Source organism: Arachis ipaensis, chromosome B09, assembly GCF_000816755.2.
Source record: "Arachis ipaensis cultivar K30076 chromosome B09, Araip1.1, whole genome shotgun sequence".
NCBI lineage: Eukaryota > Viridiplantae > Streptophyta > Magnoliopsida > Fabales > Fabaceae > Arachis > Arachis ipaensis.
The window spans coordinates 123,695,776-123,715,347 of record NC_029793.2 but is presented as its reverse complement, the minus strand read 5'-3'; the positions used below and the strand labels follow the sequence as shown (position 1 = coordinate 123,715,347).

Genomic DNA, 19,572 nt, shown 5'->3' with positions numbered 1-19,572 from the left:
GAATTGATCCCTCCAGAAACAACAGTGGAGTCATGCTTGAAGCTTGTGAATGAGTTGTCTTCCAATTTCTAGTTCGCAATCAATTTTCTTTTCCTAATCTATTTTCTCTTTCATTCGTGTTTTGTTGCTGTATTCACGCTTTAATGAACTTTGGAAATTTTCTCTTTCTTTTGCTATGTGTGCTAACATGGACCCCATAGCCTCAGTCAATGAATAAAGAATTTGAATCCTCTAAATTTTAAATTTCACTTTAGAATGTAAAGTGTGATATCTCCCTTGAATAGTTTCTCTCTCATATCTTCTCTTGGTCTCACTTATAAAATAAATGGTGAGAAATCACACTTTATCTTCTAAAGTGAAAATTCAAAATTTAGAAGATCCAAATTTATAAATAAAATACATCTATCTTTGAAAAAAAATAAATTATATTAAATTTTTAATTTTGATAAATAAAAACCAACTTTAAAAAAATTCTCTTAGTTTTTTTTTTAAAGCTTTCTTAACTTTTAAAAACTACAAGTACAAGTAGATGAGCTATTTGTTTTACCGAACATAAAATGAAATACTTATACTTTTCAAAAGAATTTAATAAATTTACCAAATTAAGCCTTAGTTTAGTAAAATTTTTTGAAAAGATATTTGTGTTTTAAAAAATTTTCATGTTTATTTTATGTTTGATAAATAAAAAAGATAATGTGCTTATACTTACAGCTTTTAAAAGATCGGGGGTATTTTTGAAAACATTTAAGATAGAGCTTTTTAAAATTGGCTTTTACTTTTCAAAATTTAAAAATCTAATATAACCTCATATGTTAATTAATTTTCAAATTTAATGCTTGCATTTATGTCTATTATAGTATTTTTAAATTTTAAAAGCTATTTTACCAAACACATAAACAAAGGGAAATCAAATTTCTTCACCTTCCCTGCTATAAGATTAGGACGTACCCCAGACTCCCAGAAAAGACGAGGGATCCAGGAAGCTTCCGTTTTTATTTATATATACATTTCTTCCTGGACCATTATTTCCGAGAGTGCATTGCATAAAACAAATTCAATTAATAAAGGTGATATTCAAGTTGACCATTACAATCAACCAAGACTACTTCAGATATTTTATTAAAAAATCTCTTATTTGAACTTGGTGAACAAGCCACATAGATGACTGAGCTCGCACGATATAAAGCGAGCAAGAGTGAGGAGGTGACACAACACAAAAATGGAAGATTTGAAGTTACATGGATTTTGGTATAGTCCCTTTACGATGAGGGTGGTATGGACCCTGAAGTTGAAGGGTCTAGCATATGAGAACATTGAAGAAGATCGCTACAATAAGAGTCCTCAACTTCTAGAATACAACCCTGTGCATAAGAAGACTCCAGTGCTTGTTCATGGTGGAAAACCCATTTGTGAGTCCATGATCATTGTTCAATACATTGATGAGTTATGGCCACAGAATCCATTGGTCCCTCATGATCCCTATGAGAGAGCTCAAGCAAGGTTTTGGGTTGCATATTCTGAACAAATGGTAAGATTTTAGAAACTATTATTTGTGTTTGTTAGTGCTTTCAACTCCTTGGATACGATTGCAAATATGGAAATAAAAGTTTATTTTGTTTTAAGATAAAAATAAATGTATGAAAATTTTATATTTTTCCATTTCCTGTCTTATCATTTTTATATCAAATATAAAATTCAATTACAATCTTTGAACTAACAATGTTAGCAAGAACTTTTTGGCGCTTGATCCCTAACAAGATTCTAGCTTTCTATGTACAAATAATAATTATATAATATAGTAACAAATTTAATAAATAAATATAACATCAAGTGTAAATCATAACTCAAAAGTCATAAACAAACTATAAAATAAACGACATAAAATATAAAAATTATAAACTATTTATATTCTAACTCTTATCAAATTCATTTTAATTATCACAAAAGCTACACGTAAACCACACAATCAATTATCACCAGCTACGGTAGATGATTGATGGTAATTATGAAATTTGTTTGATGATAAAAAAAATAAGTGAGGGAGAGATTGTGTGAGCAATAAAAAACGGAAGACAAAAAAAAAGTTAAAATTTGTCTAATTATAAATGTTAAATAAGGTAAATTTTAGTTAATTTTGACTAAATTTTTTTTGTTATTAAATATTTCCTAAAAAAAATATTATTAAATCAAGTAAGTTTGATTTTATAATGACTAATTAATATAGTGTGTAGTGTGATTAAAGTATTTTCAATGTCATAATATGTATAAAAGTTTATTTAACCAAAATGAGGTTTTATTCTTTTAAATGAGATTCTTCTCATATTTGCATCTTGATGACTGTGAAGGTGATATTTTTTTTTTTACTGTTTTATTAGTGTTCTCTATATGGTTGTGTTTTTCTTTTTGTAAGCTATACATCACTTATACATCTCCTTTGTTTTAGGGTCAAGCATTTTTAGATTATATTAAGGATATTATTTAACCCAAAAAATCAATAAGACTTTCGCATGGCTAATTAGCTGATTTTTCCTATCAATATTTTATTACCGTGAAAAATTGTATATAGAGTTTAAAATAGTTGTGTGTTAAATAAACTAGTGTAAGATTCGCATTACACGCTGGACAAATGTTGATCCAATATAAAAATTAATTGGCATTATATCTACTAATATTAATACTTGTTATGTTTATGTTGAAAAAATTTTCATGTATAAAAAGTAAAAAATCAATTATATATTTCTTGGTTAAATATTGCTCCATCCTCCATTTTCGATAGTCCAAATAATCTTTTTTTTTAAGCTCATATTAGTGGATTCCACTTGTATAAGAAAAGGATATTATATACGTGTATTTAAATAAAATTTGTATCACTATGTTACCTGCAAAAAAAAATAACATTAAATAATTAATACAAATAATTTTTATTACAATCATACAAACAACGATTACTGATTATATTACATTTAGTTATATATTTAGACCCAAATTTACTATTTCGGTTTATGATAGCGAACTATTAAAAAATCAAATAACATCGTTCAACAAAATGAAAAAACTAATTAAAGACCCAAATCTCATCAGGTAGATAATTAGCACTAAGTGTAAATTATAACTCAAAAGTCATAAGCAAGCCATAAAATAAAAGACATAAAACATAAAAATTATAAATTATTTACATTTTAGTTCTCATTAAATTTATCCAAATTAACATGATTATTATTCTGTCTCTCTGCCTTCTCATCATCCTCTAATTCAGTATCATTAAATTGAATTTCCTCTTCTTGTTCTTCTTCATTTTCAAAATTCTCTTCATCTTTAAATTCTGGTTCTTCTTTCACTTCTATAATTACTGCCTTTTCTTTTCCTTTTTTGAAGCCTTAGACCCACTTGGTCCATCCTTTACACCACCCCTTGCAGTTGCAGGTTCTTTTTTTTATTATTATTTTGTTGTCTTCTCCTAGTATTTGTCGTAGGCTCATGTCCTCCCATTTCTTCAAACAGAAGGTTCCAACTCAAAGTGTTGTCATCTTGATGAACTAAATCAGCATCATGATCCACATTATCATCATCTCGAAAGGTGGCAGTCCCAATTTTTTCAACTAACCACTCATCACACTTATCAATGTCATTGAGTGCAATAGGGTCAACTTCATCTTTAAGATTGTACCTTTCTATGAGTTGTTGGTTATACTTTATGAAGACTAAACTCTTCATCTTTTTATGATCAAGCCTATTTCTTTTTTTTAATATGAATATGCTTAAATATACTCCAATTGTGCTCACATCCTGAAGCATAAGTCAAGTTTAAGATCTTAGTAGCAAGGTCTCGCATGTTTGGAGTTTCATGCCCCATATGTCCGCCACCAAAATGCTATGAAATTAAGATAAATTTGTCTAAGATTTTAATCGAACTAAATTTATAAAGCTTTGTAAAATTTATAACAATCTTATCGGGTGAAATCTTTTTCCTCTGAGATTTTGTAAAATTTGATCCAAAAAAAGTCCATAGACAGCCTTGTATAGTGCTTGCTCCTCCAATATCTTCTGTTGCACAGCTTGACTTGGCACCAATCTAGTGATGCACTCAAACCACCCTTTTATAACTTCTAAATCCAGCTCAATGCGAGGGTTGTCATAAAACAACTCCGGATTTAGAAAATGACCAGCTGCATGCAACGGACAATGAAGTTAGCAATTCCATCTGTTGTCAATGATTTTAAAAACATCATTGTACTTGCTCTCATCATTAAAAAATATTTTCATGATGCATTCATTTGCCTTCTCTATTGCTTCATAAATATATCCTATTGGTGGCTTCTTCTCCCCATCAACAAGTCTAAGCACCCGAACAAGAGGGCCCATGATTTTAAGGATGTACTTGACATGATTCTAAAAGGAGAGCATGATAACAATCTTTGTTGCCTCCCTCCCCTTTGCCTCCTTTGACAACTTATTCTTTGCCTATTCATTTGAGGTGAACATTCTTCTCATATTTCCTTTCTCCTCATAAAGCATTTTCAAAGAGAGAAATGAAGTGGCAAATCGGGTGACTGCATGCCTTACCAACTTCTTGCCATTTGTGAAGTGTCTCAACATAGCTAACATGCTAGAGTGACTATAAGTGAAGCTAACCAAAGAAATGGCCTTTTATGGTTTTTTGAATAAATGATAACTTTTCAATGTCCTCAAGCATCAAATCAAAACAATTTGGTCTTTTCTCCATCAGCAACTTACCGGCAAGAACATAATTGCTCCCATTATCAATTACAACTTGAACAACGTTTTTCTCACCAATTTTCTTCACAACATCATTAAGAAGCTCAAATAATTTCTCACCAGTCTTCACATAATCAGAAGTATCAGTAGACTTCAAAAATATTATTCCAGCTGGAGAGTTTACAAAAAAAATAATAATACTCTTTTGCCTCTTATCCATCCAAGCATCTGACATAATAGAGCAGCCATACTTTTTTCATTGTTCTTTATGACCCTTTAACAATCATTTTTTCATTAAGCAGCAGAATCCTTAGAGCATGATAACTGGGAGCAGGTAAATTGGGACAAAAGCTTCCCACAGCCCACAACATATCTTGAAAACTCTTCAACTTTATTGGGTTCAATGGAATCCCAGCTTGGTAGAGCCACCGTGCTATGTATCGATTAACTCTACGAAGTGCTTCCTTATTATATGCTTCCTTGATGTTCTGCTGCCTCAATTTCTCTTTTATTTCTTGCAATGGCAATTTCAGGTCTGCTAACAAACAAGTCCATTAGACCTCTCATACTAGTTGCACCGCCTCTAGCACTACTTGCACCCTCCCCCCCCTCTAGCTGCTGCCATTGGAGCTAGATTATGAGGTTCGTCAATTCCTTGAGCATCTTCTTCTGACAATCCGCACTCAAACTCTCTAAGTCAAGTTCCCTAGCATTGACACTCTGTTCTTCGGTGCTTCTCGGTGTGGCACTTTGTCTTCCTCGATTCTTTTTCTTATTGTAATACTCCCATAATTCAGCAATAACATCCTTTGGGACCATTTTACATCCAGCAACGTTTCCAGACTTGATCATTAAGTGCTCTTTTGCCCATGTAATACCTCCTTTCATAATCCACAAAAATTACATACAGTGTCATTGGTATTTCTTTCTTCTACCGTACTAATATATTTTCAGCCTGGGTCAATTCTGTTAGAATGGACAGGAGCTGCAGGACCAACAAGGCCAGTACTAGTAGCAAGATCAGCCGAGGCAGGGTAGGAGCATTAGAATCAAGGGCTTGTCTAGAAGTGGACATAGTAAACTGAATGAAAAAAAATTAGAAGAAGAAAGGTTTAACACTGATTATTGATAAAGAAGCGGCAGCAGGGAAGAGAGAAAAGAAAAAAATAGGACCAAAGAAGGTGAAACAATATGTACGAACCAGAGAAGGAACCGTGGTTAGCAGTGGCAGTAAGGAGTGGCTGTGGTGATGAGCAGACGTGATGATCGGTGCCACTAGCGGCAGCACCGACCAACGGTGGTGGCAACGAGCGGCGCGACGATCGGCGGCGATGGGTGGCGGCGTGTCGCAGAAAGTAGGAACAAAGACAGACAGAAGTTTTTTTTTTTTTAAGATGAGGCAATGGAGGGAGTTTTTGAATGAGGCTGATTATTAGGGTTAATGGTTAGTGGGATCACTTAGGTTTGCTAAAATACCCGAAACACCCTTAAATTTTTATGGAAAATCCGAAAAACTCCCGCAATTTCTGCCATTTGAATTGCGTTCCGCCATGGCGCCACCGCAATTGCGGCCGCCATGGCGCCCCCCATGAAAACCCCAATGCGGCGCCCACTATATGGCGGCAAGGTCAAAACCCGCCTCGCCATACCGTTATGGCGCCGCCATAACCGCAATTTGAAAACACTGTTTTTAATTTAACACTTGAGAAATAGTCCAATTACTATTGGCTTATTGGATCCTGTCAACAACCATCATGGCAAGGAAGGACGGGTTCCAAGTTTGGGAGAATGGGAGAAAAGAAAGAGGCTTAAGATTTGGGAGTGGCCAAGCCAATCAGAAAGGCATCATCAGAGTTCATATCGAGATCCAATGGAGAGCACAACACTCAAACTCTTCTAAATGATGTCTTAGGCCTAGGCTCAATTGCTCTTTCTAGGCATAACCCAAAAAATAAAGAATCAAAAAAATTACAATGATAATTAACTCTTTTGGGATCATAAACAAGTCAAACACCATATTATAGAACATTCTTCTATAAATAGCATAGTCACCACTTTGCGGCCACCATAGACGACACTAAAAACAACTGTAATTTTTTAGAGCATAGTTAGAAACATTTTGGAGTAAAATATATAATTGAGCAATGTAAATATCCAATCCGTAAACAAAAATAGATGAAATAAATAAAATAAAATAAAACAGGAAGACAAAATTAGTTCTTTGATCTTCAAAATATTCATTCCATTAAATTAGTCTTTACAAGATAATCTGCTTAGAACAAGTGTCAGTAAGAGGAAAATTCACATAGCCTAGCAACCACCACTTCCATGTTGATCTAAAATTAAAATTCAAATAGAACCTCTATTGGTAATTTTGGGTTTTTTTTTCTAGGTAAGAGATCATTATTGAAATGAGCAAAGAAGATGGATAATTGGTTACATGGTCAGTATTGGAACTTGTATAGCTTTTAAAGCGAAGCTATGGGTATAATTTATGCGTTAAAAGTTTCTTAGGATATTGGTATAAAACATTTAAACAACTGTAGAGACTTGTTCCGAGGTTACCTGAAACGTTAGTTTGGGTCTAAATGTCGGGTCCAGATCTCTTTGTATGGCAGCATCCGACTTATTGTTGTCGAAGTGCCGCCTGTCCGAGTTCCTTGTGAGGAGAGGGGTAGTGGTACCTGCAAGAGACTTTGATGCTTAAGTTAGCAAGGGTTTTAGACAAATTTTAGTAGAGTAGAACGTAAAATTATACTTGAGAGGTGTCAGTGTATTTATAGTAGAGTCATTGACCACCTTTGTTGGAGTAGTTCTACCTTTATTGATGGATAACCATTTCCTTTATCTTGGGAGTTTGTTGAGATCACCTTTCTAGATGAAGTGAAGAGATTCGCGGAGGCAGTTACTTACTTTGGGCAAGTAGAGTTGGGCTCCCTTGATGGTGTTTGACCTCTTCAAAGAGGTCGGGTAAGCGTGGAGACCAACCCTTCTGGGTTAGGCCCTTCATTCTTTAGTAGGTCTAGCTTTAAGTTTTGGGTTAGGATATGAACAAGACTAATTCTAAAGAAAGTTTGGATGGTATTAACAAAGGAGAACATGCAGGAGCATTGGTATTTTGTGTTTTAGTTTTTTTTTCCTCCAAAGTTATAGAATTTATTGCAATAAAGAGAAGTATAGTTGTAAACCATTACATCTGTGAAGGAGATTTCCCAAAAGAAATAATAACAAAAAATTCTAAAGAGATCAATTGTCTAAAGAAAGAAAAGAAAGTGAGTAAGTAAATTGAAGTCTTCGTGTCACTGTAGAAAAGGAGTAGAAGTGCACTGTTGTGGTTTCAACCACTGCCGTGGATGCAAGCTCGTCAGTGTCTTCCAAATTCCTTTGCCACACGGTTTGTCTGAGATAGAATTTCCTCAGGATTGATTCTTCTCTTCTCAAACATATGAGTATTTTTAGCTAGCCATGATTGCCATAGCAGGTATGTCATTCTTCAGCTCTGATCTTTGAATTCTGGTTGCTTCTTCATCGTATCTATTGTTTGATTCCACCAATTCCATGTTTCCAGTGATGGGTCTTGAGGAATTGCACTTGCCAGTGATGGGTCTTTTATGTATTTTTGTCATTACTGTTATACCTCCATGAATGAGCTTCGACACAAAATTTTTTATCTTCGGCTGACATTGTAGCTTTCATATACTTTGCCAGAGATTCTTGTCTTGAAATCAGTCATGGAGACTCTCAACCGGTGGGTGGTAGAATTGGTATGCTATATTGTAACCTGATTTAACTAAATCCTCACCAAAATTATTATGTACCTATTTAATGGCTTCTAGTTCTTGTAGGATAGGGATTTGTTGTATTTGTTGTGCAATTTCAGACCTAAATATAGAATTCAGTAGCTAAGGGTTCCACTCTCCATTCTTATCAATAGTTGCTTTGCCTAGGTAATATTATTATCATTGCATTCACCTTGAAAGGGGATCTATCTCCAAACCATGGGTCTTCCATGATTTTATTTGAATTCTTCACTATTATATTCTATTTAACTCCTTTCTCCAGAACCTTTCTATCCTCTAGAAGGCTTTGCCAAGCCTACGAGGGTCTATTTCTTATTTTTGTTTCTAAAAAGGATGAGTACCTGAAGTATTTATTTTTATAGATTTTGTAGAAAAGTGATTGAGTGTTGTTGACTAACCTTCATCCCTGTTTGGCTAACATTGCCAAATTGAAGGCTTTAAGGTCTTTGAAACTTAATCCTCCATAATTCTTCTCTCAACTCATGGTGTCCCAACTAACCCAGTGCATCCTTTTTTTGTTATTTTTCTGACCCCACCAAAACTGCATCATCAACCTTTGTAAATTATCCAATAAAGTCTCAGGCAGCTTAAAACAACTTAGAGCATAAACCAGAATCGCAGATCCTATTGCATTTATGAGTACTTCCCTTTTGCTAGTTGATAGAAATATTTTCTTCCAATGTGCCAGCTTCTTTCCTACCTTATCTTTAATAAAAGCAAAAGTTTCGTTCTTGGATCTGTTGACTATAGATGGCAGACCCAGATACTTATCCTGAGCTCCTATATTTGGAACTCCTATTGCATTGGCCAACTATTTTCGAGTGTATTGTGGTGTTTTTGCTAAAGAAGACGAAAGATTTACACAAATTAATTTCCTAGCCACTCATACTATCGTACTAAGATCAGCAGCAAATTGTCACAATTTTATTTCGTAGCCTTGTAAAATAGTAATGAGTTATTTGCAAAAAGTAGGTGGGACATAAATGGACTTCTATTGTTCAATCTGAAACCTTGCGATAGATTATTCTATTCTCCTTTGTGGAGCAAAAAGGACATGTCTTCCGCACAAATTAGAAATAGATATGGTGATAAAGGATCTCTTTGGTGGAGCTCTCTACTTAGTTTGAAAAAACCAATTGATGAGTCATCTACAATAATAGAATATGAGATTGAAAACACGCATTTCTTCATCCACCTAATCCACTTAGCACAAAAACTCAATTTCTCCATAATATACCAAACAAAATTCCACTATACTCAATCATATGCCATGCTCATGTCAATCTTAAAAGCCATCTCCTTTCCTCCATACTCCTTAGTTTTAAGATGGCGCATACATTCATGCGTTACTAAGATATTATCACTTATTAGTCTTCCTTTGATGAAGGAACTCTCATTTTCACTAATAAGCAAAGTATAAAAGGTTGAAGACGGTGAACCAATTTCTTAGAAAAAATTTTGTAAAACATAGTGCTAAGGCTAATTGGTCGAACCTAATTCATTGAAGTAGCATTAGAAATTTTTGGAATTAAACAAATTTGTGTATGATTAAACCCCTTAAAAATCCCCCACCCCCCAAAAAAAATTGCTTCACTGCTGGAACAACATCAACCTTGATTATATCCCAATAATATTAGTTGAATTTTATTGTGAACCCATCATCAACCGGTACTGCTTCTAGATCAACAGGAAGAACTTCTCTTTTAATCTCTTCTTTGAAAACTGGTTTAACTAAAATCTGGTTCATCCCTACTGTCAACTTCCTTCCAATACCATCCAATAGTTTAAATGGATCACGAGTAGGGCTGGCCGAAAATAGATTCTCATAGTACTTCTGCGCACAGGTTCTAATTGTTTCCTTGGAAATGCACCAGTTCCATTCTCATCTTTCAACTTCCATATCTTGTTTCTCATTTTTCAAGCTTGATTTTTAGAGTGAAAAAATCGTGTATGTTGATCTTCCCATCTAAGCCAATTAGTTCTGATTTTCTTTCCGAAATCGTTCTTCATTGATGATGGCTGCAGCCAATTCGTCTTTAATTTTAAGGATTTGGTCCTTGTATAAGACCCACATTTTTTGAAATTAAATAGTAAGTTATTTATAATTTATTATATTTGTTGATAATATTATTTAAAGAGAATTATTTCTTCTAAAAGTAATTAAATTAAATTTTTATGATACTTTGAGTTTAAAATCCATTAGGATTTATAAAATTTTCTAAAATAATTGAGTATTTTCATATTAGGAATTTAAAGTGGATTGAATTTGATTTTTAACTAATACTTTATCTAAATCCTAATTCCCAAATCAAAACCCTAAATCCCTAAAACACAACCCTAACCCTAATTTTCCTAAACCCTAGCCGCCAAACCAACCCCCCATCTTCAACACAACACACAGAGCACACCAACACAACACATGCGGAAAGAGAGAGATCCGACTGAGCAGAGGGGAAGAAGGAGAAGGGAATGAGAAAGGGGCAGAAGGGGACCACAACGGCGCCGCTAGGCCTCGTTCTGCCGTCGCGTCATCGCCGAGCTGCTTCGCTTCTGCCGCTGCCTTCTCCACGCGCCGTCGTCAAAGTCACTGGAGGAAGAGAGAGCGAGTTCACGGCGTCGTGAGGGAGACGGATCGCTGTCACCACCTTTCGTCGTGTTAACTCGTCCCCGTCGCGTCCTACCGCCGCCAAAGATCCCGTTGCCGTCAGATCCGTCGAGTTGCCGTTGAAGGGCTTTAAAGGGAAAGCATGCAATGAGGAGGAGTTGGAATCGCTACTGTCGCACCGCTACTGAGGGCCAGCCACCGTCAGGTCCGCTGAATGATCACCGGGTATTGTGCGGGTGTAGTCAAAATCACTGCTAGAGCTGCCACCGCTTTGTTCTTAGTTCCTTTCTTTGTGCGGTGAGTTGTTTTGCTCCGAAAGTTCTTTATCGCTATTTTGATATATGTCGTTGAGATTTTGTGGCGTTAATTGCTATAAGATTGAGTTTTGATTATTATTGTTGCGATTAGAGTTGCTGTGGTTGCTGCAAAAGTGGTTTAGAACTGAGGTTGCGTCTGCCGCCATTTCAGGCCAAGAGAAAACGGAGTTTTGTCGCGTAATTGAGTCACGAACGAGGAAGGGCCATTTTCTTAAATTTATTGTACTTTCAAGAGTTGTTATAAGTCGATAATAGTATGAAAAAACTATTTTTTATGGTTAGGTGTGTTTTATGAATCAAATAGAACTGCTTGGATGAATGTGATTATTTATCTAATTGATTTATTGAATTATTGAGAAAGTTGGTTATTCTGATTTGTTGTTTTAGTTTTTTGAGTTGGTTATTCTGATTTGTTGTTTTAGTTTTTTGAGTTGGTGGTGCGAAATTTGAATGTCCACAAACTAACCGGCAAGTACACTGGGTCGTACCAAGTAATACCTTAGATGAGCGAGGATCGATCCCATGAGAATTGATGGACTAAGCAACAACGATTAAGTGATTTACGTAGTTAGACAAGCAGAAAAGAGTGTTTTAGTGTTATAAAGCATAAAACAGTAATTCACAGAAACAAAAGCAAACAGTAAATTGATGTGAAGTATATATGAAAAAACAGTTCAGGTTTCAGAGTTGTTTATCTTCCAGATTTCTATTTTTTACCAACTATTTTAATCATGCAAGATTCAATTCATGGCAAACTATAAGTAACTAAACCCTAATTCCTTAGTAATTTAGTCTCCTCTAATCTAGTTAACCGTCAATGTCTTGGTCACTTAATTTCAATTAGAGGGTGAGATTCAATTCTAGTTCATTAGCCACAGAAATCCTAATTATCCAAATATAAAAAGATTATATGTCACATATCCCGTTAAGTCCAGATAAATTAGTGATTTAGGAGAAATTATTTTCAAGTTGTTGTTCAAGTAAATTGTTTTTCCAAGGTTTACAAGAACTCAATTAGAATAGGGGTTATTTTTCCGATCTACCCAAATCCTTATGATGAAGAACGAAAACAAATTCTTAAAATTGAAATCAATACATTAATTAAAATAGAAAAGTAACAACATTAATCCATAGAATAAACAGAGCTCCTAACATTAACAGTGGAGGTTTAGTTGCTCATGGCTCAGAGAGAAAACTAGGATTCAGAAAAACAGTAAACTGTAGAATGAGGTGTGTAAAAGAAAAGGGAGCACGAAGGGCTGAATCTTTTCCCTTTTATCTAATCCTAATTAATGTAAAATATGTTTTCCAAAACTAAATAATATCTTTTTCTATTTGAAATTAAAGTAAAAGTTTTTAACCAAAATTAAATGGAATCTTCGAGCTAGCCTTTGAGGAAACATGGGGACCAACGTTTCCCTTTGAACTGGTGCCTAGCTTTAAGATATTGAAGTTAGGCGTGGCCTTGACAGCACACTTTGGAGTGTAATTGCTTCATCCGGTGCCTAACTTGGGATTTTCCAAGTTAGGCGCCAACATGGTCGTACAGATTGGAGAAGAAGTGTATACTATTATATATCGTTGGAAAACTTTAGAAGTTAGCTTTCCAATGCCATTGAAACCGCGTCAATTGGACCTATGTAACTCAAGTTATGTCCGTTAGAGTGCAATGAGGTCAGAGTTGACAACATCATCCATTTTCTTCCTCTTTTTCTATAAAACTCTCTCAAATCCATCCGAATGTTACCTGAAATAAACAGAATTGCACACAACTTAAAGTAGCATTCATAGTGGCTAAAAAGTATTTAAATCTTGATTAAACTTAACAATTCAAATGCAAATTCACTAAGAAAAAATAGAAAAGATGCTCACGCATTAGTTGGTCATTGTTGGATTGGTTTCCTGGAATTGGTTTGTTTGATTTGTCAGAAATGATTCTGAGAATTGGATATGTTTTGAGTTATGGAAAATGAATTGTTTTCATTTTGACATTGTTAGACATCAAAATGATTTGACAATTAGAAAATCTGAATATATGTTTTATTGAGAAATGATTTGGTTTTCAACCCGTTGGAATATGGTTGAGGAATGGTTTGATTAGGATCCGAAAAGGGTGACAAAGTCTAAGTTTTAGAGGAGGTGCTGCCGAAATTTTTATAAAAATCGAAAAAGTTTTGTTTGAAGTGATTATTTAGAAGATTTGGATTTTAAGAATTATATAATTTGATTTTGAGTTATTCAAAAGAGGATTATGTTTTGAGTTTTGCCTTATTTAGAAAAGAATTAATTGTGGTTGAGAAAATACGAAAACGATGATTTGTAAATGAATGAGACATGTAACCCCGAGTAAGAGGCAGTAGCGTTATCCACTTACTCTGAGAAAGAGATGAGAAAGAAGAATGATGAAAACTGAGTTTGAATTATGAAATTGAATTAAATGATATTGGGAATAGATTTGAAAAAGAAATTGAATTTGATTGAGATATGTGTGACCGGGTAAGAGACGGTGGCATTATCCACTGAGACTCCGGGTAAGATGTAGTGGTGTTATCCACTTACTCCGGATAAGAGTTCGAGACTCCGGGTAAGATGCAAGGGTTGAGTTTTGTTGTCGCTTACTCCAGGTTGAGAACTGTAACACCACCTGGGTAAGAGGCAGGGATGAGGTGGTCCCCTTGCTTCGGGTACACAGGTAAGATGCAAGGGTTGCAGCGTTGTCCCACTTGCTCAATGTTTGGTGTTCAATCCAGGGTTTGCTATTGAACATATCGAGTTTGGCTATATAACCGACAGATGAGACTCATCGGCCGTAGAACAGGTATCCATCATATTGCATTTGTTTGCTTTGTTTGGGTGTACTTAAGTGTTTTGGATTGCCTATCTAATGAATTTTGTTTAACTAGTAACTGTGATACTTGCTGTAACTGTTCTTAAAATGTGTTTGCCTTGTATTTGTTTGTGCTTGTGATTGATTTCTATTTTGAAGTATTGGTGGTGGATTGATGATAGCAGTGATATGTTTTGAATTGGGCCGGAGGCCAAGTTGATTGATTTGATTTGGGCCAGAGGCCAGGATTGGTTAGCTCAGTGGTAAGCTTGTTTAAAATGGTTTCTTAGTAAGCGATGAAATGTATGGAGTGCTGTTTTGTGCGAATTTTTATTAGAAAAATATAAGTTTTAAATTTGGATAATGAACTAACGTTCACTGCAACTGAAAACAGTTTTATTTAAAATATCTTCTTATAACAATTCTTTAAAATCCTCTACTAAGAACTAGCGAGGACGATGTTCTCACCTCCCTTACAACTTTATCTTTTTAGGACGGACGAAAAAGCTTGTGGAGTTTTAGTTAAGTACTTAGATATGTTGTTCTGTTTGTATATATATGTTATAAATTTTTTCTCGCCTTTATTATTATAATATTATAAGAGGGATAGGAGTTGTATATTTTATATGTATATTATAGTTATAAGCTACTTATGTAAGAAGTCTTGTATATAAATATATGCTTGTTTGTTTTCAAGATAAAGTATTTTTCCGGTTTTTAAAGAAATCAGCCACACGGTGTCAAGTCAAAGGCTCCTATTTTAATATTAAGTATATAAAGTAGTCATAATACTTCTTGCTATCAGAGTGGTGCAGCCGAAAGCGTGACATTCTAGTAGTGAGAGTATTACACCTTGTCTATGGTTGATGGTTGTTCCTTGGCTGCTGCTAGTGCTGACTCAAGTCTTCCCATCTCTTTCTTTGAATTATTTGCACCGAAAGCTTGCATTTGACTATTTCCTGCCTACACTGCTTTAATTTCTAAAATAATCTAAACATTAAGGAATCGGTCACAGTTATCTTCCATGCATCAATCACTATTTCATTTACTTTCTCCATTCGACACCATCGTTCTTGAAAACGAAATATGCACTTACTCTTTGTAGAGCTTCGACTAACACATATTAGAAGGGGCTTATGGTCTGATGCTGTATCCTCCTAACGGGTGATGGTTCTAGCTGGATATTCCTCTCTTAGTGTCATAGAAATCAACCCCCTATCCAATCTCTCCTGGATTGCCCTGTCTTGGCAACTTCTGTTCTACCAAGTGAATTTTCCACCTATGATCCCATATCTACTAATTGTCCACTATTGATAAAGTCTTGAAAATGAATAATGGATTGGGGAGATTTTTCTCTACCTCCTTCCTTTTCATGGTTTGCTGAAAATGTATTGAAATGTTTAATAATTAAATATCTTTCATCCAGAGAAGCAATAATTTCCAGCAACACCTCGTATTGTGTTACTCGAATATGATCTGCACTATGAAAGTGGACTCCAATCACATTCCATCATATATTTCTCTCTGGATTAGTGATAGTAAAAACTACACAAAAGCCCTCTCCCCTTATAACCTCCACATTCATCTCCTATACCCATGCTAGTGTTAATTCTCCCGCCAATCTAACCGATTCTACATGATAGAACTTTGGAAAACCACTCTATTGCAACTGTCTTTCCACAAACGAGGGCTGCTATTTTATTTCGCAAAGGAACAGCACCTTGGGGGAATGGGATATCCTCATCCCTTTGATGTTGTGAACTGCCAGGGTTTTTCCAAACCCCAGCAGTTCCACATGATCATCTTCATGGCCGTTGGATTGCCAAGTTGGGGATGGCACCCTTCTCCCTTTCAGCATTAATTATCTCTAAACTTTCAATATTATCATTTTTCTCATTTTTGCCCCTTTGCTCCGAGGTCCTTTTAACGCCAACAATGCTTTCTACATTGCCCTCAACCTCCATACTACTGGCTGGATGTTTAAGTTTCGTTTTCTTATGGCTTTTGGTTGCTAGTTTCTGAAAACTTCTCATGCAAAAACTCTCCCTTATTCTCCTGTGGTTGATAAGGTTGGTTTTGGCTATATTGAATTTTAGTTTGGAATGTGATGTGTGGTTGCTGGTCAGAATATTTGATAATTTAATTGGTTTGTGTTATTGATTGGTTATGGTTAATGAGATCGATTTGTGGTGATTTTGTATGTAGAGGATTAATTTCTTGGGTGTAGGAATGGTGTGATGGTAGGGATATGATTCTATTTTGTGGCGATTGGTTCGATGAAAGGTCAGGTGTTTAGTTTGTTATTGTTTTCAGAAACTAATAGATTTGCAAAGGATTTAAGTAGATTGACTGGTGTGGGCTTTTTCTTTTGGTTGGGTAGTTCCTAGTTCTCTTCTATTGTTAATGATTTATATTCTCCTTCTGTTCTTCTAATTTCCATCCAAATTGATCTACTTCCAAGTCTGCCATCCATCTTTCTTTCATTGTTTGTTGATCTGCTTATGCATCTATATAGTTGCTACAATTTCTTGTGTTATGGCCTATGAAACCGAGCAATAAATCCATATCCTCTCATACCTCAGAGCAATGTATAAACAATTCAATCAGGGCTGATAATTTGATACTCTGTTTCAGGGTCTTAGTGACATCAAGTAGCACTCTGACCTTTAAAATTCTGTCTTCTTTTCCCTTCATTGAAAAGGTCTCTGCCTCTATAACTTCTCCAACCTTCCCTTTTATTTTTCTAGTTGCCTCCTTTGTCTTGCAATATTTTAGCATACCCCAAAGTTGTACCCAAATCGGGATACATGTATAATCCTCCTCTTCTATTCTCATTGTAGGACTCCATCTCTTTAGGTTGATTATAAATTGCTTAAAAAGTCATGAGGACCTCTTTTCACTCTAATCATATCAGCCTCCTTAGTAAAGAAAAACTGAAAGACATTATCACCATGAGACTTTATCCTGAAACCCTCTAGTTGGTTCCAGATAGTATTGAACGCTGCCTCCACTGTACCAGCATTAAATCCCTTATCTGCCATGAATTTTTCCACTAAACTCCTGGTACAATTTTAATCCTTAATCGCACATCCTCCTTCCCAAACATACAATTTCCTCTTCATCTGACCCAAGGAGTTTTAGATTTTGATTTTTTCAAGTTTCTTCAGCCCGCCATTTAGTAAATTAAGATGTTTGTGATAAATAAGAATTGATTTCTCACTTTTAAATCTCTCAATATATACATTCACAAAAAGAAACTCTCAGACCCTAGGTGGCAGAGACTCTCAAACCCTTAGGTAACGTTTGGTGGAGAAACAGGGACAGAAAGACTAAGACTGAGAGACAGAGACTAAGAGACAGAGATTGAAATAAATTTTAATATTTTGTTTGGTACAAAATGGGAGACAAAAATTAAAACAAGAATAAAATTATAATTTAATTTGTACAAAGGATAAAATTGAAATTAATTAATTGAAATAAAGGTATTTTAGGTATAAAACGTTATTAAAATTTCAGTCTCTATCTCTAAAAATTTTAGTCTCCTGTGTCCCTACTTTTTGGAGGTACTGAAATACTAAAATTTTAGGGACAGAGACAGAAATTTTAATACCAGTCTCTGAATCAACAAACATGATACTAAGTTTCAGTCTCTCAGTCTCTGTCTCAATACCTCAAAACAAACGCTACCTTAGTAGGCAGTGGGCACTAGGTACTGAATCCATATGGCTTTCAAAGGAAAGAACTTTCTTTTTTTTTTTTTTGTGTTTTAGTTTAAAATTAGATATTTTATTTATTTTAAATATTTTATAAACAGCAAAGAATTTACCATATTTAAAGTGATATATATCATAATATCAACTGTTATGTGATTGTTTGGAGAACATATCTCTTCTTAAATCTGGGTTTGCAGAAATCGAAATACTTGATGCAAGCACTTACGACAGCAAGCAAAATCATGGAATTTTTTTCTCTTTTTTTTTTACAAAAGAATCTTAATAATAAGCACTCAAATTTAGCCTGCTTTATTGCATTAAAATAATCAAAATTCTTTAAGATACTATTTAATTAAATAATTAACTAAATCCATTGAAATCTATTTTTCTTAAATATATTTTGAACATTTAATATTTTAAGCTCTAAAAACTTGTATTTTGATTCATTTTGACCATTACTACCACCTGAGATATTTTATTAAACTTCTTAGGTTTGAACTTGTTGAACAAGCCAGATCACTACTTAATAAGATGTGCATGAGCGAGGTGAGACAAAACACAACATAAATCACAATAATGGAAGATTTGAAGTTACATGGGTTTTGGTTCAGCCCCTTTACTATGAGGGTGGTATGGACCCTAAAGCTGAAGGGTATAGCATATGAGAACATAGAGGAAGACTGGGTCAACAAGAGTCCTGAACTTCTTGAATACAACCCTGTGTATAAGAAGGCTCCAGTGCTTGTTCATTCTGGAAAACCCATATGTGAATCCATGATCATTGTTGAATATATTGATGAGATATGGCCACATAATTCATTGGTTCCTCATGATCCGTATGAGAGAGCTCAAGCAAGGTTTTGGGTTAACTATGCTGATCAAATGGTAAGTTTTTCGAAACACATAATCTGTAAGATTGAATTTATATTATCGGTTCAAAATGTCAAGAATGATGGAATAAATGTTTACAGGTTCCTGCATTATTTGCGGCACTCTACTTCAAATGCGGTGCTGGTGAAGAAAAAGAGAACCCAATAGAGAAGATCTGGGAACATCTCAAAGTTATTGAAGATCGATGCCTAGGTGATAAGAGAAAATTCTTTGGTGGGGACACTATTAATATTGTGGACATAGCTTTTGGGTCACTTTTCAAAGTTTTAGGCATTATAGAAGATGTGAATGAAGTGAAGGTCAGAGATGCTGAGAAGTTCCCTCTCTTGCATTCATGGTTCAATAATTTCAAGAATGTCACAGTGATCAAAGAAAACTTCCCTGATAGGGAGAAAATGTCAGCTACTATAAAATCTATCATAGAGAAGGCGTTGGCATCTTCCTGAGAAGTCATCAGTATGTGATTTTTAATATCACCAAACACCAACCTTTGGGGTTTGTCTTATAATAGTAATGCTTTGTCTACTCCTACATGTAGAGATTTCGATAATTTGTAAGGTTTGCCAAAGAACTTGTAACTTTGTTTGCAATACCTTCTAACCTCAATATGAAATAAAGTCCAACAAGGAAAATTGGGCTTAGTTATAAAATTAGTACTTATATATTCAATATAATTGAAATTATATGAAATATGACTGGAGTT

The 19,572-nt window shown here is 34.7% G+C and overlaps 2 protein-coding genes across 2 annotated transcripts; both read left to right on the top strand.

The window, feature by feature from the left end:
• Positions 1,079 to 17,615, top strand: LOC107619273 (probable glutathione S-transferase). Its single transcript, XM_021112715.1, has 3 exons — positions 1,079 to 1,528; positions 8,427 to 8,432; positions 17,584 to 17,615. The coding sequence occupies exons 1-3, from the start codon at positions 1,220 to 1,222 to the stop codon at positions 17,596 to 17,598; spliced, it is 330 nt and encodes a 109-aa protein (XP_020968374.1). The 5' UTR covers positions 1,079 to 1,219; the 3' UTR covers positions 17,599 to 17,615.
• Positions 18,417 to 19,554, top strand: LOC107619272 (probable glutathione S-transferase). The gene is made up of 2 exons (XM_016321530.2): positions 18,417 to 18,863; positions 18,950 to 19,554. Exons 1-2 carry the CDS (start codon positions 18,555 to 18,557, stop codon positions 19,313 to 19,315), a joined length of 675 nt encoding a protein of 224 aa, XP_016177016.1. The 5' UTR covers positions 18,417 to 18,554; the 3' UTR covers positions 19,316 to 19,554.